The 24,248-nt window shown below is 43.1% G+C and overlaps 1 protein-coding gene across 6 annotated transcripts in view; it reads left to right on the top strand.

Moving 5' to 3' along the window:
* The window catches only part of MOB3B (MOB kinase activator 3B), a 202,471-nt gene extending 184,293 nt beyond the window's left edge, over positions 1–18,178 (top strand). For 5 of the 6 annotated variants that reach the window (XM_047831019.1, XM_047831020.1, XM_047831022.1 and 2 more), the window contains one exon: positions 14,261–18,178. In XM_047831019.1, the coding sequence (XP_047686975.1) occupies positions 14,261–14,314 (54 nt within the window). In that variant the 3' untranslated portion in view covers positions 14,315–18,178. Of the gene's footprint in view, positions 1–13,061 lie in introns of all 6 variants that reach the window. The other variant, XM_047831024.1, reaches the window with a different exon arrangement.
* The last annotated feature ends 6,070 nt before the right edge of the window (positions 18,179–24,248 follow it).

Below are 24,248 nucleotides of genomic sequence, written 5' to 3' on the forward strand. Positions count from 1 at the left end.
CCCTTTTCTGTGGATTTTTTTCCATTTTCTTCCTGAAATTGCACATAAAAATCCTCTTCCTGGAAGCTTTTGAAATCCTTTTTCCAAAATTGATACCTGTGGGGGTGTTTGTTATTGTTATTGTTTTGTTTTGTTTTTTTTAATTGTAAAATACACATAGCATAAAACTTACCATCTGAACTGTTTTAAGTGTACAGTTTAGTAGCATTCAGTACACTCACATTGTTGTGCAATCCACACCACCATCCATCTTCAGAGCTCTTTTCATCTTGATACATGTGGGTTTTGTTTTGTTTTTTGTTTTGTTTTCTTTTGTTTTGTTTTCACATACGAGCCAGGAGTCTAGGCTGTGCAAATGAGGCCAGGAAAGGGAACAAAAAAGCATGCAAAGAAAAAGCGTATCTGCTTCTATTTGTCTTTAACTGAGACCGAACAGCTACCCACCTTCAATACATTAGACAGTTTCCCTCCTGAGAGCAACGCAGTGTGGCCATGTAGGCACAGAATCGCCCCGATTGCTACAACGTCTAAAATTGCAGCTTCATACTAAAATATCAGCAGAACAAGTGAGGAAGGAGCCCTAACAAGTAAACCTTGCTTTCGCTCTCTGAAGCACATCCCCTTTAAGTAAAATCCATGTTGTTTTCATGGTTCATTAATTAGGAATCAGAGGCTAAGAAAAGAAAGGGGCTTGCCTCCTCCCAGACTCTGAAAGCTATACAAGTATGGTTCTAAGGGGTTGCAGGCACATGCAGAGTTTATTCTTGTTTTACGTGTGTTTTCTTCCTGATGCACCATCACTGCCCGCCCTCAGCAGGAGCAATATTGGACTGTTTGTGGCCAGGTCAACTTTACAAGCTTGGCAGCCTGAGGATCCATTTATAATCCCATGGGCTTTAAAACTGTAGTCACACTGGCCATGGTATCCTCAGGGTACAGCGAACTTTCTCTGAAAAGGTCCAGACACTCCCATGTTTTAGCTTGTGGCCCCTAAATGGTCTGTGTCACTGCTACTCGACTCCGCCTTTCAGGTGGGAAAGCAGCCAGAGACAATGCATAAACAAATGGGCATGACTGTGTCCCAGGGCCACTTTATTGATGGACATTGAAATTTGAACTTCATAGCATGTGTGTCATGGAATATTCTTCTTGTTTTGTTTCCAATGATTTGAAAGTGTAAAAACTATCTTTAGTTTATGGGCCATACAAAACAGGTGTGGACTGGATCTGGCCTGTGGGCTGTGGTTTCCAGTTCTCTGATGTAAAGGAAAGATGTGATTCTGAGGCCCATTGACCCAAATGACAGATCTCGGGTCAAATTCTCGCTCTGCCAAGTATTAACCGCGTAACCGTGGGCAAGTCACCAACCTCTGTAACTTTCAGCTTCTCTGTAGGGGAATCGTAATGGCCACCCCATAGAGATGAGGGTCAGTGACAAAGTGGGCCACCAAGAGGGACACCAAGATCGGCCCCTAACCTAAACCTCTGAGGCTCCTGAGAACATGTTTCATTTCTGTAGTCTAACCCCGAGCAAGCAATCTTATTTTGTTAAAATGAAGATTCCGTTTGTTTCGTGTCTATGTATTTCATTAACCTAACACTCTGTTCCTTCCAAAGGAATGGGACTGCTGAGAAGCTACTATCCTCCTAAATTATAGGCTCTCTGAGGAAGCAAATCTCCATGTGTTTTCATCAGACACACAATAGAGGTCTTATTAAGTGATGGCAGGCTCTGTCCTGTGGTGCAGTCAGCTCGGCTGAACAACTTCTATGAACTCTTTGTTTTCCTGGGGGAGGTAAATTCTTCCTCCGGGGACCCATGCCCTGAAAGTTCAGGGCACACCCAAAATGACAAGTCGTGTTTCTTCAGCGTTTCTTGAATGTCATTAAGAATTGGGTCCATTAAGCTTCTCTAGGAATAAGAAAGTCTGTGCCTGCAGCTGCCTGGCCTAGACTGAGAACTGCTTCACCAGCCAGTGCCTCCCCTCCCCCACCCCCTCATGGAAAGGCCAAGTGACAGAAGCCAGAGAATTCCTTACCCTGCCCTCCCACATCCAGCCTTCAAAGAGCAGCAACCTGATAGGTGGCCACTGGGCCACTTTGAAACCTGCCACCTCCCTCTAGGGGAGTGAGTGCACTCAGCCACCCTTTGCTCGTCCCCAAACGAGGGGTCTGAGGAGCATGTGCCAGAAAGCAGTCCGGCTGTGCTGACACATGCAGTGTATGGGAGGGAGGGAGTCAGACACTTTAGAGCAGTGTGGAGCTCAAGGCTCCAGGCTGTGGAGGAGGGAGGCAGGCAGAGATGGGAAGAAGGAGGGAGGGGCGGCTGCCAGCCAGAGAGGCCAAGACTGTGCCTCGTTGGGTTATAGGTCACATCACTTTGAGCAGGAATCCGGTTGGGTGCATGCACTTTAATGGTCAGGAGCTAATAGTGCACCAGCGGGAAGGATGGCATGGGGAGGACAGGGTAGCTCCATTGCAGAGTAGGTCGGAACATTACAATGCCTGGAGTGTCAAAACGGGCCCTGCAGGGCTTCGAGAGAAGGTCTTGAGAAATGCAGTGATGGAACGTTGTGAATACACTCTTGCTTTCATGATGCCTGGTAAGGCAGCCTGTCTCCATCTGGAGGGTGTCCATAACCCATCTCCTGTGGTTAAGTGAGAGAGTTTTCAAAAATGTGCAGCTCTGCCTTTATGAGAACCAGTGTAAATCAAGAGACTGAATATGTTTACATAAAGTGACTTATTTTTAATGCTTGCAGGATTGGGGAAAAGAAGAGCAGTTTGATTCTTGTATAATATGAATAAATATTCTCTGTGGGTGGCAGGTCTGTGTGTTTATCTATCCATACATATGTATACATGTACTTGGGGGCGTACACATATGCACACACATTCACACACACACACCCCTCTGTTGGGGAACGCCCTCCGTGTCAGTAATGTGGGCTGCTGTTTAGGAACAGAATTAATCAAATAAATATTGTTCTTTCCTGTTTAGGGAGGTCTGGCCTGCCATGTTTCTATTTTTATTTCTTTTGGCTTATTTGCCACCCACATTCCTAAAAGAAAACAGAAAGAACGTTCTTAATTCCTGTGTGCTGGTTGGATCCCATGTATACGTTGAGCCGGGAGAAATCTTAATTCTGTAGTCTGGCTGCCCTGCCTGCCTTACAAGAATTCAGACTTTGGGCCGCTGACCGTGGGCTTCCCATGAATGATTCCACCAGCCACGTCCCTGTTCCCAAGACCAGTGCTGGCTGTGTGTGCCCGCTGACTCAGATAAATGCAGCTGAAGGAAGATCTATTCAGCACAAGGCCTTGGGACATGGTGGACTGGTTGGAAAGACAGGTTTTCAAGTTCCCACATTGTCTACCCTCACTAATAGCTGTGTTACTTTGACCAAGGTTCTTAACCTCAGTTCCCTCATCTGTAAAATGAGGATAACACCACTCCCTGTAGAAGACGGCTGTAAGGACTGAATGAAATAACGAATGTCCAGCATTGAGCACAGCATTTGGCTTAGAAAAAGTGCAGGAAGTGATAGGTTCTATTCTGTTAGGAACACAATAGACTTTTATTGATTCACAAAGGCTCTTAACACCGTTGCCCCAACTTGTCCACTCCATCTTTTGTGACCTGACACTACTTCATTCATTCATTCACTCATTCATTCATCAAGTTAGTTATAATGTATAAAGCCTTGTTCCAAAAATAATTTTAGGTGTCTGGTGTCAGTCTCCCATTGGCATGCTTTCTCTCAGGTCCCGTTAAAGAGACACAACTATGTAAAAAAGATAGTTTTAAGAAAACATTTAAGCCCAATGCCTGATCCTTGCACAAAGCACCTGCTCTCTATTCCCTGGTCAGTTTGCCCTCCTGAACAGAAGCTCCCTGCCTACAGGACCCTGGAGAGAAACTGCATCCTCCTGGCTTCAAAAGCCCTGAGGATGAAACAAGTCCCTGGAGCAGGAGAGGTCAGGGGGAGGGTGCCACAGAGATTCTGCAAGGTGGGCTCAAGGGCTGTGGTCCTGAGACATAGCAGCTTCTCTGGGGCCTGAGGGCAGGTGGAAGCTGCCCCCCCCCACCGCCCCTTCCCCCCCGCCCGCTAACCCTGTTGTTTCCACTGTCAACTCTCCAGCTTTCCCACAGGGACTGGGCTGGAAAGTAGATGGGGCATTTTGTATTTGCTTGTTTGTTTTTCTGTCCGTCTTTTCTTGTTCTGGGGATTTCCCTGCAGCAGGCAGCCTCCTGGTTTTCCTGGGCTCCCCCTTGAAGAGAGACACTGCCCTCCAGAGCAGAATTGTTCTGTACCCCTGTCTGAGGGAGAGCTAGCTGCCAGGCTACATTCTTAGCAACCAGCTTTAGGGACACTTCTCTCTTTCCTTTCCCTGAGTCCTGGTCCCTTTCTCTGAATCGCTCTGTGTCCCATGGAGGCAGCTTGTAACCCTCACAGACCTGTAAGCAGAGCATGAAAGGGTGAACAGGAGTGTTCTGGGCAGGAAAAGGGAATGGGCTCTCCAGGTAGAAGAAGAAAGCACACAAAGATACAGAAGCAGACAGAAGCAAGGTATGTGCAAGGCTGGAGAGAAGAACGGGGCATATCCTGAGATATCTGGATTTATCAGGTAGGAGATGGAGATGAGTGGAAGCAAGTTTTATGCCCCTGTGGATTTTCAAGGGCACCTTTCCAGCCAGCCCCGTTGATGATACCAGCAGGGATTAGAGCGCCTGCTTCTCTGGAATCATAAGGCAGTGTGGGATCGAAGGAAATTCTGAGTCCTTCAAACTGGATGATTAGGAGACAACAGCTGATGTTGATTCTTACCATGTAATGCCTTATCTCCATACATACCACTTTCCTCTTCTGAATCCACAGCCCCTAGGGCCACACCTGCCCATTCCTGGAATTCTTACTCATAGTGTCCTGGTGCCGAAGAAACTTCACTGAGTCCTTGTCCCTTGACCTCAGCCTGACCCACACAGTTTAGCTGACTTTGGTTCTCACTCTCCTCGCCCCTGGGACTTGCTTTTGCTACCAGTGGGTTAGATCTCGAGATAAAGAAATAAATAATCTGCTTGACCTCTAGTGTAGCAACATGACCTGAGAGAAATGGGTGTTGGCAGGAGCCGAGGACCCTGGAGAGGCAGGTGGACTGCAGTGGTTCTGGTGAAATCTTGGCATAGACACCATCAGTATAGTCGTTTGGAATGGAGGAAGGAAGGGGGCAAGACCCATGACAGAAAGAATTTTCAAAATGGTTAACATTTTCAAAGCACCCACTTTTAGGGGGAAAAACAGCCAATAACAAAAGAAACAAATGGATAATGTGGATACAACTTGGAGGTTTTCAAGTGTCTAAAAAATGGAATTTGTAGGATGAAAGGCACCGCTGAAAGCTTTCTCTCTAACCTGGCCACCACCCCTAAAAGGCCCAACTCGCTGCTGGGAATGAAATTTCTCCCCGTTAGAGGGCTCTGGTGTCAGCCACACCCTCACCCTGGAGCCAGAAATGCTGCCCCTGTACTTCAGGCTGCAGTTCAAACCCACGTTCCCAAGTCTCTCTGAGGGGAGCCTGGGGGCTGATGAGAGGTGGGGCTGGCTCTGCTCTTGGGGGAGCCTGTGAGGGGAGGGTGCGTCACTGCGGGGGGCTGAGGCCGTGCTGCAGGTCGGTGGGCAAGGAGGCAATTTATAAAAAGATCACCACACCTGATTGCTTTCCCTGGTGGACTCACCGTTTTTCTCTGGTGTTTTTCAGCAACCATCACCTTAACATACTGTCTTTTAAATGTGTCAGATGACGCTCCACTCCTGGAGAAGGTGAGGGCGTGTGTGTGCACACACACTCTGTTGACTGAGAAGCAATTTACTGCCCTCTTAGGGCCAAATCTAACAGTAGGTTGTCTATTCAAACTACCCCATTTTAAGCCACTGGGTTTTTAATGGTGGCTGATGGGGGGAGGGGCCGTTTATTTACATAAAGGTCATTTTCAGTTTTCAGCCCTGTGTTCTCTCCTTACCGTGCTTCCAGCCTTCTGCACCCACCTTCCTTTCATCTCTCTGTGCTCCCCTTCTTCCTCGGACATGTCTTCATTTCTGATATTTCTTTCTCCTTCTCCTCTTATTTCTCAGAATTAGCAGAGTTGGTGAAGTGAAAACAGTAGACTTCAGAATGCTGTTGTTTTGCCCTCGTATCCGAATATACTAGAAAACACTAGAAAAACCAAAGGCCCCACTGCTCTTCTTTTATTTCTCACAGCAGCGCAGTAATGGAGACAGTATGTTTGGTGTTTGTTGGCTTATTTTTGTTCTTGAGTCACACCAAACCTGGGTGCAAATCCTTATTCTTCCCCTCGCTTGCTCTGTGAACTTGAGCAAGTTACCTCCATTCTCTGAGCCTGTGTCTCCTCATCTGTATGTTAGAAAAAACAATGTGTACTCTACAGTTTTGAAAATAAGTCCATAAAATAAATATAAATGTCTCTACCAAAGTAGGTTCTCAACACATATTTCCCACCACCACTCGCTTTACGGGCCTGTAGACCTAATCATTGTTTTTCTTCATTGGATTTTAGTCTAATTAACACATATTTTTTCAGCACCTGATATGTGTCAGGCCTTGGGCACCAGGGTCCAAACAGACACAAGATATGGTTCATCTCCTCAGTGGCAACCCCGTGCAGGAACCAGGAAAGTAATAAACTATCACAGAACAATGTGAAGGGTGCTGTGGGCGCTAAGGGAAACCAGAAGAGGAGCACCGAACACTTCTTGGGGACAGGGTGAGGGAGGAGGCGAGAGAAGGTGTCCCTGAAGAGGCCACCCTGATCAAGAGCCTTGAAGGATGTTGGAGTTGGGAGAAGGGTGTTGTGGAAGAAGAGGAACAAGGGAAAGCCTAGATTCAGGAAGAGTTGCTGTGAGTTCAAAAGAAGAGAAGGAGAGCTGAGGAGTGGCAGGGTGGCAGAGAGGTTGGGAGTCCAGATGAAAAAGAGCATTGAACACGAGGGTTGGGACTTACTATCATGAAAACCAGGGACAGCTGTTAGAGCGTAGGTTAGGGGAAGCCAATAACGTGGGAGGGACTTTACCTGAAGCGCACTGAGCTAACTCTAAGACATCCTCGTTTACACAGATTCCCTCTCTCAGATAAACACCAAGCACCCAGAGCCCACAGCCAGGAGTGCTAACCCTGCTGCTAATTATCTGTGCCACCTCAGGCAAGTCTCCACTCTCCCACCATCTGGGTTTTCAGTCTCTGAAGTGAAGGTCTGAGACAATACCCAAGAGTCCTCTTGGCTTTAACACTAGGCTGTGATTCTGTGATCATGCCACCATTTTGTAGAGCTTGTTGGTGGTGTGTTTTTTGTTTGTTTTGTTTTGTTTTTTAGTGTTTACTTATTTTGAGAGGGAAACAGTGAGAAAGAGAGTGCTAGCCGGAGAGGGGCAAAGAGAAAAGGAGAGAGAACCTCAAGCAGACTCTGCAGTGCTATCAGTATAGAACCATATTCCAGGTTCCATATCACAAACCTTGAGACCATGACCTGAGCCGAAATCAAGTTAGATACTTAACCGACTGATTCACTCAGGCATCCCTTAGAGCTTGTTTTAGGTTTTCTAATGCTAACTTAGTAAAATCACTATGTGAACATGACTGACACCCAGCAGATGTGAATATTTTCCCTTTATGTGAAAAATCGCTAAAATGTGTGATGGTAAGTACGGTAAGCAAAGAGTCAGTTGGGCTCTGCTAGTCACAGCTGGGTCAGCAATTATTTGTGTGGCCTCAATTAACTTATTTCACTTCTCTTTGCAACCACGTACTCTCTGCCCTCCACTGCCCGTTCTAAAAATGGCTACCCTGGGAGATAAGAGTAAGTTTTGACTTTTAGAGTTCATGCAAGTTTGTTCTACAGATATCAAACACTTGTTCCAATGGCCAGGAAGGATCTCTATTTCAGTTTAAAAGTGTTTAGAACAGAAGAGCTTGAATTTCTTATGCAGAAGATATGCTGATTTCATCCACCACCCCCATTCCACACAAAAACTAGCCAAAAGTCATTTTAACTTTATTTCTAAAAGCAAATATGATTTCAATTTGGAGGTTTGGTCCACTTCTATTTTTGTTGTTGTTTTAAATTATTGGAGCTTATTTTCTTAGAAAAAAATTACATGTGTATTAAAAATATCTAAAAATCCAGAAGATATGCAAAGGGCAAATATCAGAAATAGAAAACATGCATCATTTCCTTCACCCAGAGATAAGCTTACTTATCATGTTGGACTCCTATTTTGTTTATACTTTCCCCCAAAATAATTATATCAAACCATATATCAAGATATTTCTCATCATACATTAATATATAACAAAGTTTTAAGAGTCTTTTCAGACTCTGGAAAAAAATGAAATGATCAGTTCCAATGCTGGTAGAAAGTGACAGGTGTGTGCAAAGTGATGGGGAACCAAAGAAACCGAAGAAACTAACTAAGGAATGCTTTCTGGGAGCTAACAGTTGAATCTTGAAGGATGTCAGGGTTTGCCAGGCACAGAAGAGCAGAAGGTATTTCTCAGATGGAAGAAAGAGCTAGAAAAACTACTAGAAACCTTGATAGATTATGCCCTGTTGGAAATGGGAGGAGTTTGGGTTGCCTGGTGGGTGTGGTGTGTGACTGGGTGGGGGGTTCAACAGGAGGTGAACAGAGGGGGTGAGTCTGTTATAAACAGATTTGTTTGCCAAGCCATAGAGTATGGAATTTGTTCTGTTGACAGTGGGGAACCAGGGACTTTACAAAATCAAGTACTGCCTTACATTAAAGCAAATAATTCTGAGTGAGCACAACCAAAACCCAGCTTTACTCTTTCCTCAAGGATGGATTTTTAAAAATCCAGGTGCTTAAAAACATCTTCCTATACAAGTCAAATACAGTCTTCATGAAAATTTCTCAGGAAATTCTCATCACCTCTGCAGAAGCTTTTAAAGTACCTTTTGGAGTTCTTTAGTGGTCTGCCTTAATACACATTGCATATAGATGACTCCTACAATGGCAAATTCATTCCTAAAGAACAGTCTGGGCAAATGTTGTTTAGGCCACTCTCTCTGATAGCAGGGAATGTGTTTGGTTCTGCTAGATGACTTCAGGAGGGCTTTGATGGTGATGAAAGCTATGGAACCCAATATTTGGCTGGTTTTTGGTTGGGGAGGTGGTTTCCAGCAAGAGCCAGTTGTTTCTTAACCAGCTCATTTGCTCCACCCAGTGGGAAAGTGCTAGAATACAGCTTTGAAGGGTGGATCTAACTGAGATAGATGTTCTTTCTCAGGGACGGATCTGGAAATTCCTGGTCTGTTATTTCAACCATTCTTTCCCTATAAAAATGTTAGGAGACATCCCCATAAACAGTTTTTCTCCTTCATTTTGGGGTCAAGAAAGCATTTGCAGTAAGGAAAGTCCTGGCTTTTCACAGACTAATGGCTTTAGATAAGTCCCATATCCTCTATCAAAGTGTTCCCGTGTGTGTGTGTGTGTGTGTGTGTGTATGTGTGTGTGTGTGTAATTCTTCCATATTTCTAGTGTGTATGGCATTTTAGTGGCATAATTGTTTTTTTATTATTTAGCCAGTGCGCCTGTAATTGGCATCAGTCCAGGTAATGAAAAAAATATCTTTGACATTTTGAAAATCCAAGAATGACTGCAACCATTTGCAATTAATATCTATCAATTAGTATATGTCAGTATCATCTGAATGCATCTTCATAAGGAATTCTCAGATGCTTTAAACCGCAAATCACATGGTGTAGTGCAAAGAGCTGGCCTTTCCACTCAGATAGACCTGAGTTTAAGTCCTACCCCTGCCACTTTCTGTGTGACTTTGAGAAGTTACTGTCTGTCTCTGAGCCTGTGTCAATGAGCATGGCAAATCTTATTTCACAGGGCTAGTGTAAGAGTTACGGGATGTAATGACTGCAGGGTCAGTGGGACGAGGGGATTGCTGACCTTTGTTTGATGGAAGGCTCTGCGCTTACTTGTTTGGCTTGAGTGAATCACTTCTGCTTGGAGGACTGGATTCCTCATCTGTCAAATGGGCCAGAGTTCCTTCTCTTAGAGTTTTACAGATGCAATGACATAACACCTCCTCCATCCCCACCAAGCATCTGGCACCTCATAGGTGCTTAACAAATGCTAGTTCCTTTCTTTCCAAAAGTATTAACCCACTGCAGATAACTGCAGAATGAGTTACAAGGCCAAATTGTGTTCATCCCATGATCTCTCCCCTGCCACCTGTCTCTCTTGCTAGCTCAAATACTCACACAGGTGCACACTGTGCATTCCCACCTTATTTTTTCCATCTTTGTCATCAGAAGTTAACCAAAAGTCCAAGAACTTTTGGAGGCTTAACAAAGGAGCAGCAAATTCATTTTAAGATTGTTGTCATTTATTACCATTCCTCACACCAAGTACATGAGTCCTTATTTGAGCAGTTGTGCATTTTTCTGTGTCCCCACCCCACTGTCCCATCCTGGCCTGGCCCCTCTGCTCCAGCCACGGTACCACCAGACCATAGAGGTCATTACCTCTGCCACTCTTCCCACCCCCCTTCAGATCTCCAGCCCCTTCTCCCTGCCTCACTCATCAGACTCCTTTAAATTGTGAGGTCCACCCACTGCACCTGGGTGGCTCAGTCGGTCAAGTGTCTGACTTTGGCTCAGGTCATGATCTCGCAGTTTGTGGGTTCGAGCCCTGTGTCGGGCTCTGTGCTGACAGCTCGGAGCCTGGAGCCTGCTTCAGATTCTGTGTCTCCCTCTCTCTCTGCCCCTCCCCCACTCACACTCTGTCTCTCAAAAATAAATAAACATTAAAATAAATAAATAAATTTGAGGGCCCACCTAAATGGGTATATTATCAGAGAAGTTTCTTCAAGCCTCTTCTTGCCCTGACAGGAAGTGATTGTTGCTATGTGTGTATTTCTGAAGAGAAGGGGATTAATGTATATTGAGTCTGGTCATATCTTAATACTTTTACCCTTCCCAGTCACCTTGTCAGGTAGGTATCACTGTTCCATTTTATAGCTGAGGAGACTGAGAGCCCATCCATTGCTTCATTAAACAAATAAGTATTGAATATCAGTAGCCACCGCAGGGAATAGAGCAGCCCCTTCCTTTGTGGATCTTCCAGGATCTGACAGGGGATGAATCCAAGAGGCAGGAGGGAAACAAATGATAGACTATTCCAGTTGTGAAGAAGGGTGCCATGAAAGGCAGAGCAGGGGGAAATGCCCCATCTCAGAGCTTAGGGAGGGTGTCCCTAAAGAAAAGGTATTTCTGCTAAGACCTAAAGACTCAGGGAGATCACACAGGTAGATAGTAAGGACAGAAGTGAGCTCTAATGTGGGTGGAATTTGGTGCCACCTTGCCTCATGGCCTTTCCTCCTCTAAATATTTGCATTCATGTCATTGTATTTTAGCTTGTGATCTATACTTCTTTCTCTCTGAAAGATCATAGCTCCTTGCGAACAACAACCTCATCTCCCAGGCACGTGGTACATAACACAAGTCATGAGCATAAGGAATTGGTCATTTAGTGTTTTAATACATGTATCTGTATGTGATTGCTTGTCTTTAATAATATTACAAGGATGCAAAAGTACCTAGAATATGCCATGTATATCCTGTCATTTCTTTAACCAACACATTGGTGTGGTTTTCTAATAGAATCTCTAAGCCCCTGGGCACTCCTGGTCCCAAACTCCTTTTACTCAGATGTTTTCTGTTTTATAAGCTGGGGTGATCCGGGGTCAGCACGTGAGAGAGGTAGCAGCTGGCATCAGCTGTGCAATAGGTGAAACTTGAAAGCAGCTCATTCATTTACATAAAGTGGTGTAAAATGTGTCCTCCCAAATGCTGCAGGGCGTAAGGTTCATTACCACCCTGTCCGGGCCATTCTTGGAGATGAAAGTGAAGTGACTGCCCTGTGCCAGGCACTGTGTTAGGGCAGGGGATACAAGATGACTAGACGTTGGTGATGCCGTGAATGTTTCTTTTCTTGACACACAGTGGCTCACAGTGGAGTAGGGCCCACAGAATGCCCATAGCGCATGCATACACACTGATGTGCAAACCGGCTCATTGCATGCAAGACTCCAGGCTGGCACAGGTGAAGGAGTGGTTAACGCCACAGAGGCTGGGGCAGAAGTCTCAGAAGGTCTCCCAGGCATCTTGAAACTCATCACGCCTGAGTTGGGAAAATGAGTGGCCGTTAGTGAGGTAAAGAGGGCAGGCTGTGGTAGGAGCAGGGCACAGGCAAGGGTCTCCCCGATGCAGAGGCGAGATGCAGCGGCCCGGAGACAGAGAGCAGATGGCACATTAGGGATGTGCAAATGCTCACAAGAACCAGCAGGTGATGGAGATGAGTGAAAGGCCAGGTGGTTGCATGTCAGACACATTGGTATATTCTTCATGCCCATTAAAAAAAATCCTTCCTCCACTATTCTTCCTTCACTTATACCCTCTTATGCTATCCTTCATTTTTCCATCTTTGACTGAAACTTAGGTAAAAAGAAATTGTTCTCTCCTATTAGAAAAGTAGCAGCCTAATATATATATATATATATATATATATATATATATATATATATATATATATGCTTTGATTAAAACAAGGACAGGGGCGCCTGGATGGGTCACTCGGTTGAGCTCAGGTCATGATCTCACAGCTCATGACTTTGGGCCCCGCGTCAGGCTCTGTACTGACAGCTCAGAGCCTGGAGCCTGCCTCGGATTCTGTGTCTCCCTCTCTCTCTGCCCCTAACCCACTTGCATTCTGTCTTTCTCTCAAAAATAAATAAACATTAAAAAAAATAAAAAAATAAAAAAAACAAAGACAAAAAACAAAACCCAAACCTGCAGACCAAATGGAACACATTCACATGCTGAGCCTTGTCCATGGGCCATGTTTGCAATTTCTTGTTTAAAGACTCCAGAGATTGTGAGGGCTTTCTTTTTAGAATCCTTCAACATGTCACTGCTTCTAGTCACTCCTAACCATCCTTCTCTCCCTGCTTTCCAGAAAGAGATGACGAGCAGGATGTGTCACTAACGCCCCATCTCCCCTTTGGAAGACTGAGGAAAGCTCTTCCCTCCTGGAGCCCTGCACCAGCAGGAGGGAGACCTCCCCTGGCCGAACAGGCACCTGCTTCCAGTAGCAGGCAAGGTGGAGACGAGCAGTGATTCCTGAGAGATGTTCCCCACTCACCCCGTGTGCTCTTAACCCTCTGAGTGCTGCTAGCCACGACCTGTGGACCTGTCTGACCACAGTGTGCAGGAAGGACTGCCCCCTCTCCCTTCTGGCTCTCAAGTGCCCCGAGGAAGCCTCTGCACTTACGTGCGCGTCGCAGTCTGCCTGTGACCTGCCGCCTAAGCTTTACTGGAATTCAGGTTTTGAGACTGAGACACTTACTTGTACTTCCCCACTCCTGTCTTGTCAACTGGCCGACTTTTCTGTACCGTTTCTTCTAAATCCCGGGTGAATTTTGGAACTCTGGATGAGCAGCAAGTTTGCCTATAACAAGTCTTCCTTTCAGGTCTTTGAAAGTTTCCACCCTGATCTGATTCTGTGGTTTAACTTCATGCAGGACCATGGAGCCTTGAAGACATCTGAGACCCCCACCCTTCAGCCTCAGCGAGAATTCCCTACTCGGCAGTTTTATCAGGGACCACCCATGACCCCAGACAAACCTTAACTATGGGGAAGAGTCTGGCTGTTAGGATAAAGCTGACGGGTTACCAGTTAACTCTGAATAGAATGTGTTTTTTTTATAGCCACACCATTCCTTGTCTCTTCTATTCAAAATTTTTTCCTGTTTCCAAGAAGAGAGGAATAAAAGGAAGTTATAAATGACCAAGAATGATCAGCAAAAGCTCTGAGCCAGATTAGTGCAGTGTTTGTTTTTGAGCAAAGGGTAGGGAGTTCTGGCTGTCTCTACATAATACTGAAGTTTCAGTGGAAAAAAACAAAACAAAATAAAACAAGTGCCATTGGCTATTTGGTACACATAGCTCAAACACCCAGCTCATTGGTTTGTTGCCTTCCCAGCTGGCCCTCTGAGCTCCTACATCCAGCCCGTGTTTTCTTTCTCTTCCTCTGCAGTCCCCCTCCTCGGCCGTATTATATTATGGCAAAAATTAATTTCTGCCCTTATGATTGTGCCACAGTTGCCAAGGCAACAGTGTAACTGGAGCTAACTTCCTTCTTCCATTCCTTCCCAGTTTTCCTATTCCAGTAAACAGAATAACGCATTCTGTGCTACGTCCTGCCTTTGAAACCCAAGTGAGTCTTAGCTGAAGAAATGTTGCCTTCTCTGCTTCATTCATGAAACTGGTGGTAGTCCTGAGAGCCTGTGATTGGAGGGTGATAATAATCCGGCGATCATTGGAATCTAACAAAATAGCAGTTGGTGGAGGGAAGTAGATGAGAATGTATTAGTATATTTTAATGTAACACCAATTAAAGAATAACTAAAAAACTCTGATTTCGTTTCATTGGATGTAATGTGTTAAAGCCGTTTGTGGCTGCCACAGGAGCCTAGAGAGCATGAAATCTTTCTTTGTCCAGAGAAAGGGCTGACTGTCTGGACCCTGTGGCATTCTGCCCTCACCCAGCAAACTGACCTTTGCTTCCGATCTTGTCAGAGTTATCTCATGGAATCCAAATGCTGCTACCTCTTTCCATATTGTTGTGCTCTGGTCAACAACAAACAGACCCCCTCCCCTTTTTTTGGCTTCCTAAGTAATTCTGAGAGGACAAGATCGGCAAAGATTCTTCTGGGCGTCATTTTTGGCTGAAAGAATATGACTGTCCTAAGGATCCAGAGAACAGAGAAATAAGAACCCCCATTCCCAACCTATGCAATACACTGTAAAGTACTTCATGGGAATGTTCTGGCAGAGAGACAAGAGAAGTGACAGCGAAGCCCACGCCCTAGGAGGAACCCCGAAGGTCTGCCATCATGGAAAACCACAGGATTTTTGCATTAAGAAGTTGACTATGTTCCTGCATTTCAGCAACGCCTAATCAAACAGGATACTGGACTCTGAAGACATTTATTATTAATTCTTTTTAAGTCTACTTCCTATTAACTGTGTGTGCGTATGAAATTTCCATTCCATTTTTAAAAAGTATTTTTTAAACTTCTTGGCACAATTTCCTCCTGGTTATGTTTCTAATTGCATTAATCAACTCCTCTAGGATAAGTTCTGGCAAATCACTCCTTTTTTTAATTACTGAGTATTCCTTACTCCTGCAGAACTTTGGCCAATTCTAAAGAAAATTATCACAAGCAGTTTTTATCTCTTTGACCTGACTACATCCTAAGTACATCTTATTGCAACCAGGGGATCTGAGCCTCACAATATGCTTCTGCCTCCTAACTTGATGGGCTCTCTTTCGTTTCACACCATTTTTTTTTTTTAGTTGGATACATGTATCCACTACCTTTTTTTATTTTGAGAAATTTTAAAGTGGAAATTTCAAAGAGTCAAGATTACAGTGAATATCCACAACCCCCCTTCATGTATGTGCATCAGTTGTTAACATTCTTTAATTGTTGACACTTTCCATACATTTTCTTTCTTTCTCTGTAAATACACATTCTGATTGCCGAACCATTTCAAAATATGTTGCAGATATCATAAAACTTTAAATTCTTTATCATTTGTCCCCAAAATGTTTATAGTTTCTTTTGTTTATTTATCCAGGATCCACTTACAAATCACATGTGGCATTTGTTGTCGTTCTCTTTCGTTAGTGGGTTAGAGTTCTTGTCTTACGTGTGTGTGTGTGTGTGTGTGTGTGTGTGTGTGTGTGTGGTATGGTGGTGGTGGTTGTGGTGTGTGTGTGTCATGACACTGACATTTTTTTGTAGAATGTTCCACAATCTGGAATTTTTTTTCTGATTATTTCCTCTTATTAGACTCAGTTAAACATTTTTTATTTTAGCAAGAACATTACACAAGTGATGTTTTGTTCCTGTTGCATTTTTCAGGAAGCATATGACCAGTTGTCTCTTCGTGATATTAAACTTGACCAGTGGGTTCAGGTGTTGTCTGCCTGATCCATTCATTATAAAGGTACTTAATCCATTAAGAAGCTCTGAAATTCAACACGCACCCATTTTATAGTTTGAGACTGGGCAAATGTGCCTTCCTTTCTTAATTTTCTCAAAGAGGTCCACGATCTCCAAAAGATTATAACCCTTGCAGTTCAATGATACAGCAATGACAAAGGATTCATAACTTCCCCCTTAACAGAGGGAAGGGGAAGTAATAAGGACACTAGATTGGTATGCTGGCTAATGAGAATCTGTATGGTCCCTGTAGCCAGAGTTGAAATATATAACTTTTTTTTTTTTTTTTGCTCCCATCCTCAATGACTTCCCATTCAGACCCATGGTTTATTTTAGAGAGTGTGTGTTCTCATTAAAGGTGATTTCTCTCAAGGGTGCAAAAATTGTGAGGAGTGTTTTAGGGGTGGGGGAGAAATCTTAGATATTACAGTGGGTTGTGGCCCTTCAAAGGGCCATAGTACATAAACAGATATAAAGCATATATGTGGTATTAAACTTTCATGGGCATGATTAAGAATAAACTGTCTTAAAAGGCTCCTTAAGAGGATGATAATGAAAAAAAATACGTGAAGAAATACTCATCTAGAGTCATATCCTGCTTCTTAGGTTGTTAACTCTCTCTTGGAGTGTTTCTCATTTCTGAGGGCTAGGATCAGTGGAAGCAACTTCAAGAGATTTCTTCATCCATCCCTTCTACCCTCCCAAATGCTATCAGTAACCTTCCCGGTGAAAACCCCATTCTCCTCTCGAAGACCTTCAAGCATAGACGTTCTACAACATCCTTTGGTGTGTCCCCACTGAACACTTCACAACACCTGAAATCCTTCCATCTGACCTGAATCAAACTATTATCTTTGGGTTTCAGCACACCTTTCCTAGTGTCTCACATTAAGGAAAACACAAAGATTAGGATAAGAAGAAGCATAAGCAATGAGAGCCTTATTTGCATATCCACGAAGTATTTGAAGACTGTTACCAATGGCCTTCAGCTTCCTTTCCCTTCAGCTCTCTCAGGGGCAGAATTCTCATGGAAACCCTGGTGCCCAGTTGCTAACATTTCTGCACCTCAACTTGAACCCTTCCCCAAGCTTTCCATGTCACTGTGCATTATGGATATAGCCAGCAGTGAATGTGTAAGAAATTACCACATGCTTTCTCCAAACTCTATTGTCTCTTTGCTAAGTCCTGACTTGCTTGTTAATCCATTTGTGAGCATATCTCCATTATAGTCAACCATTTTGGTTTATCTTCCTGAGTTTCCTTCCTTTCTACCTTTGATATTCCTCAGCAGATGACAGTTTTGTTTTAACCGCTTCTTTAATTGGCAAAGCACTGAGACTTGGATGGAGCTCCTCTTGTATTTTTGTGGTGAATTAGGCCAAGTCATCATCTGGTCATTGATGGAAGCACATCATTCCCTATGGTCTCTGACCTTCCATCACTCCTGTATCCCACGGGTATCACACTGTGAGTGAAAGAAATATCATGGACAAGAACAGCCATATCTTCAAGGAATACGTACAAAGGCAAAATCATGAAAAGGAGTCAGTCATGACACATGGATACACCAGGTGTTGTTGTTTGTGCTTGGAGCATTTTGGTCCATGATAAAATCGGTGATTCTCTCCTAGAATTAGCCAAACAAAGTGTTTTGGAAATAGAAAACCCGCTTTAAAAAATATTTCAACAACAAAAACTTATAACAGGTTATTTCCCTCTGGGCAGTTATTAATTCTGGGTGAGAAGTTTCTGATGACTAAATAAGGATTTTTATAACTTTTAGAGGGAAGAGTCCATTTCTAATCTGAAAGTTAAGCTATTTTACTAGCTTTTAGTGTTCTAATGTCAAGGTTTTCCAGTATCTTTTCTAATTGTGTCAGAAAAAAAAAATGTTTACTATATTTTAGTTCCATTTGAGATTAAATTAAGGGTTTGACTCTGAGAACAAACTAACACAATTATATCAATTAGGAAAGCAAGAGGAAATGAAAGGGTATTTATGGAATCAGTTCATGTGAGCTTAAGAATTCAAATGTCAAAAATAAAAGACATGTAACCATCATCTAGTCTGTCTTTTTTGTGTGTGCTTAATTAATTTCTTTAACCAAAAATATTTTTCATTTTGCAGCGATCCTGGAACAGGTAAATGAAATGGAACCTTAACTCTACAAAAAGTAATTCAAAGTGTATTTATTTTAGAACACACATACATGTATTTGTATTTTAGCAGAAGTTCCTTTATACTCTTCAGATTTTCCCAGGAGGGTATGTCATGCATATGGTTTAGATTAATGTCGTGCATCTTTTTTCTTGTGGTAGAATTCAATATTAAATTTGATGACAATATGGCATATAAATATAATAAACCTTGACTATAGAAATAGCTCATCAATCAGAGTAAATAAACCTGAGTTTTAACCTCAGGTTTGCCACTGTCTTCCTTGTGTGACCTTGAATATTATATTCAATTGTTCTTTGTCTCGGGTTTTAGAACTGCAATTGCTCATGGGTTTGTTCCTATTTAACTTATAATTGTTTTTGCAAAGCAATATAATATAAAAATACTAACATATTTGGAAAACAAATACATAAATTCTGTGTATTTTTATAGTATTAGTACATTTACAGCCACTTTAGAATAATTGTAAATGCCTCGTGTAATAGCCACCGTAGCTAATAGCAACAATCAAATACTATGTATGACAAAAGCTATTTGTGATGAGGTAATTTCTAGTGAGGAATGAGACTTCTGGTACCCCAGCACAAATACCAAGGGTTCCTCTACTTCACTTCCACTGTTTGAAATGTACACCGAGATGTGACAGGCAGACTGTAGACTGAATTTAGTCTGCAGGCATGTTTTGTTAGACTAACACAGTTTTGTTTTTCTTTCTTTTTTTAATGCTTATTTATTTTTGAGAGACAGAAAGAGAGTGCGTGCGCACATACAAGTGGAGAAGGGGCAGAGAGAGAGGGAGAGACACAGAATCTAAAGCAGGCTCCAGGCTCCGAGCTGTCAGGCCAGAGCCCAATGCAGGGCTCGAACTCATGAACTGCGAGATTATGACCTGAGCCGAAGTCAGATGCTTAACCAACTGAGCCACCCAGGTGCCCCTGTTTTCCTTTTTCTAACTAGCTGCCAACAGTTTAAAGTTGAGAAATTTGACACCTAAAAATCAGAATGCCTGTCTCCTCTTACAAAATCAGATCTGGCAACACCAGACTTTTGTTTTTGTGTGGCAGGACTGGCTGGGAAGTGGCTCACCCATTGTGATGGGGTACGTTCTCTTTGATTCACGCATGTCCTCACCACTCACAGTGGCGTCCCAGACACATGGCTGGCTGTCAGTTACCATCGTCCTCTTCCTCTGGTAGGCTTCCCTTGCTCATTTTTCCTGCCGTTCCCCTGAAGACATTTCAGGTCATACCTCCTGCTCCACCATGTCTGGAGAGGCCACTGAGGAAACCACAATTCTAATCTTCAAGTTGATCCCTACACACACTATCTGCTATATCATTTTGTTCTTTCTTGTAACCTACATTGTATTGATGATAATGAATGGAAAACTCTTCTAGAACATAATACATTCAGATGAGATGCCTTCAGTCCCTCCACCCACCAACAGCAAAAATTGATACTCCCGTGGACAGTAAGCGAATCACTGAATCTATCCAACCTTTCAATGATTGTACATTCTTAAACTTCAACTGTGCTCCCAAGCAAACTTCATTGCTACTTTGACCATAATGATAAAGAAGTGTCCTTGAAAACAATGGTAGTGTCATTTACCACAACTCTATATTTTATCCCATTTTTCTCTTTCATTGTGAGGTAGATTTCATCAGAACTCCATGTTTTAACAGAAACTTCTCATTGTTTTAATGCAGCTTTCATCATCTGAGTTTTCATTGAACACAGAAACCAAGCACAAATTGCCAGTACTTAATAAATTAAAAATTAAATGAGGAAATGCAGTTCAAACTAAATAAACTTTGATTAAGTTTGTAACTATTAGTGCACACTAGATTAAGGGGAATATCTGCTCCAGAGGAAATCATATCATACAATTGAGACATGACCTCATATATTATCAGATCAGCAAAGGGTAAGAGTCTAAGCATTTTCAAGAAATATGTAGAACATAGAGGGGAAAAGGTATCAACAATCCTGCGTTTATTCACTTAGAAAAAGTGTTACAAATAACTGTGCTCCACTACTGTGCATATGTCTCTACAATGATGTGTTTGATGTTGCTACAAACTGCATGCCAACTGATAGCCACAAGAGGCAGCAGCATTTAGAAAATTCATAAACTGTGGGGGCGCCTGGGTGGCGCAGTCGGTGAAGCGTCCGACTTCAGCCAGGTCACGATCTCGCGGTCCGTGAGTTCGAGCCCCGCGTCGGGCTCTGGGCTGATGGCTCAGAGCCTGGAGCCTGTTTCCGATTCTGTGTCTCCCTCTCTCTCTGCCCCTCCCCCGTTCATGCTCTGTCTCTCTCTGTCCCAAAAATAAATAAACATTGAAAAAAAATTTAAAAAAAAAAAAAGAAAATTCATAAACTGTGACTTGAGGAAGTATGCTGCATACCCCTGCCCTGTCTGTGGGTGAGAACATAGCCCCTGCTCTGCTCAAAACCCTGCAATGCTCCCCTGTGCCCTCAGCTCAAAATCTTCGGCTCCCCCTTTCTCCCTCCACACCAGCACCCCGGGCCTCCTTGCTGGCCTCACACATGCTGGGCACACTCACACTCGCGACACGTGTCCTGGCTGTTCCCTGCCTGGATGCTCTTCCCCCACAAAGCCTTATCGTCAAATCCTTCTCCTCCTTCAAGTTTTTGCTGAGCATCACCTTCTCATTGAGGCCTCTGCTGATCACACCTATTCCCCAGGACTTATGAGGCCCTTTCTCTGCTCAAATTTTCCTTCTCCTATAGCATTTGCATTATATAAATATTACATAATATTTATTTATTAGTCCATTTATTAATAAATTAGTCCATTTATTTATTAGTCCATCCCCCACCCCACTGGAATATAAATTTCACAACATCAAGGATCTCTGTTTTGTTTATTGATATTTCCCTAGCACCTAGAAGAGTGTCTGACACACATTAGATGCTGAATAAGCCTTTGGTTCATGAATGAATGAACGATCGAATGAATGAATGAATAAATGAATGAATGAATGAATGAATGAATGGATTTACATGGCAGATAGTGTCTAATTAAAGTATTCCATCAAACATAAATAAAAAATATATATAATAATATTAATTTGATGATACACCGGAAGTGGGCATACTATAGACTAAAAACACGCGAGCATTTTGCATGGATAACCTCATTTAATGCCCGTGACAACCCTGTGAGGTTGGCTATCTACATTTATCTCTATAGTCAAGGTCACCTAAGTAATTTGCCCAAGGTTACAAGCAATGTGATAGAGCTAGGATGAATGCCCCTCACGTGTGCTTCAGAGCCCGCACCCTTAACCACAGGAGACACCTTCACCCACTGGACACTGAGCTCTTCTTCAGATTGTCTTCTTCTCTGTGGACACAGGCTCCATGTGGTGGAGCAATTTAGCTTTAACTTTCTTTCCTGGTCATTTGTCAGTGTGATTGCCTTAGTGCTTCTGTGACCAGTCCAACTGAGATCATAAAGTATTTCCTTTCACAAGATGTGCAGCATTCACAGATACAGAGTGGATCCTGAGTTAGGGATGAGACAGGACAACGGATCTAACAGGGGACACCAAGAAGGTCAGAATGGCTAGTCCACAAAGTGCTGAGTGTTGTGAGGGTAAGACCAGAGGCCAGGATGGGGTCTCTGGGTGGCCGAAGACAGGAAAACAATCCAGAAGTCCACGAGGAATCACTCACAGTGGGAGCAGAGTGTTCCTGTGACAGATTAAAAAGTACCTAAGAAATTTCTAGGTCTTGCTACTTGCTGTGAAATGGAAAAAAAAAAAAAAAAAAAAAAAAGAAAGCATGGATTTCATTCATTCTTAGAGGAAAACAAGCAGACTTTTAAGAATTTAGAAACACCCAGGGACGCCTGGGTGGCTCAGTTGGTTAAGCATCTAACTTTGAATCAGGTCATGATCTCATACAATTGTGGGTTCCAGCCCTGTGTCAGGCTCTGTGCTGACAGCTCAGAACCTGGAGCCTGCTTTGGATTCTGTGTCTCCCTCTCTCTCTGCCCCTCTTCCACTCACACTCTGTCTCACTCTATCTCTCAAAAATAAAATAAAATAAAATATTTTTTAAAAAGAATTTATAAACACCCAAAGCTGGAGATCTTAGCTTTGACCATAAGAAGTTTACAGAACTTGGGGTGCCTGGGTGGCTCAGTCAGTTAAGCGTCTGTCTTCGGCTCAGGTCATGATCTCACAGTTCGTGGTTCAAGCCCCGCGTTGGGCTCTATGCTGACATCTCAGAGCCTGTAGCCTGCTTCAGATTCTGTGTCTCCCTCTCTCTCTGCCCCTCCCCCGCTCATGCTCTGTCTCTGTTTGTCTCAAAAATAAATAAAAACATTATAAAATTTAAAAAATAAAAATAAGTTTGCAGAATTTAAAAAAATCTTTAATTAAGACATTTAAAATCAAATTAAAAAATAAACAAATTTAAAAAGTTTGCAGAACCATCGCCATTAATTTTGATGATTTTCCTTCTCTGCTAAAGACATTAACTGGCATTAATTCCATGCCATAATGTAAAATATGTGGTTATGTCAACAATTAGAAATATGCAACCAAGAGGGGAGAGCACTATGTGGCTGTGAGATTGATTAATGCCTATATTCTGTGGGCTGATTTAGAAATGAACAGGAATCACATTACATTTGAAAAGCAGCATTCATTCCATGTGCAGCTTCCTTTGAGGTCACCAGGAGTTATGCAGACCTTAATGTGTTCTCTAGTTCCTTGTTCCACCGAGAGACCTTAAATATGTCAGGACATAATCCCAGCCTATGTTTCAAGGCTGGATGAAATAAAGACGCTGTGATGAAATTAAGCCCATTCCTAGGGCTTCATGGATATTGGCCACGAAATGATTCCGCTACAAAACATAGAGGGAGGCAGCATTTGTCAAGAGAGGAGCAGGCAAGGAAGGAGTTTTTTGGGTTTTGTTTTTATTTTTTTAATGTTTTATTTATTTTTGAGAGCAAGAGTGAGAGAGAAAGAGAGGGAGAGAAGGAGCAGGGAAAGGGCAGAGAAGGGGGGGAGACACAGAATCTGAAGCAGGCTCCAGGCTCTGAGCTGTCAGCACAGAGCCCAATGAGGGGCTCGAACTTACGAAATGTGAGATCATGACCCAAGCTGAAGTCGGAGGCTCAGCGGACTGACCCACCCAGGTGCCCCTGGAGTTTTGTTTTTAAATAGTAAATCATTAGATGCAGTAACTATTGAACTATGGAAGTTAAAGAAAAGTCATTCAAAAGGTGAGCCTCGTTTCACATTCCCAGGAACAATTTTTAGCACATTTCCAGGCTTAGGATGAGATTCCTGAGGTTGTGCAGATAACATAAGGTATAGTTTTGTTATTACAAACTGGCAGAGCATTATCTGGACTGTGAATTTAGCACAACCCTATAACTTAATGGGTTTGAAGTAAAAGAGGTAAGAAATTGCATGTCCAGAAAGTCCCTAAGAGCCATAAGCCAGTAATCACCATGTCACCTGTTTGCATTCAGAAAAAAGACTGTGATGCTGTGGGCTCATGACATTTCATTGGAATGTGCATTATCTCTTCTAAGTGACTGCAAGGAGACTTCTGGAGAAACGTGAAAAGTAAAACACTTGGGCAAAGAAGAAGGAGAATAAATGAGACGGTTTTTATGTGAACCTCCTCTGCTGCTCCCAGATTCCCGAGGCGCTGTGTTGGAAAGAACTGGGAGCAGAGCAAGTGCTGAGTGTTTTCAGGGGAATCAGGAAGGTATTTTTGGGGAAAGAAGGATTGGGAATTGATTTACTGAAAATCTACTTTGTGCCACTCACAGTGCTTGGTACTTGATGTATATTCTCCACCCCATTCTCACAACCGTTCATCCAGGGAACTATTGGTGACAACAACTGTTCCAGATGTGAGACGGAGGGCCGGCTGCATGCAGGGGAGCATAATGAGCTCACAC

The sequence above is a fragment of the Prionailurus viverrinus genome, chromosome D4, assembly GCF_022837055.1.
Source record: "Prionailurus viverrinus isolate Anna chromosome D4, UM_Priviv_1.0, whole genome shotgun sequence".
In the NCBI taxonomy this organism is placed as follows: Eukaryota; Metazoa; Chordata; class Mammalia; order Carnivora; family Felidae; genus Prionailurus; species Prionailurus viverrinus.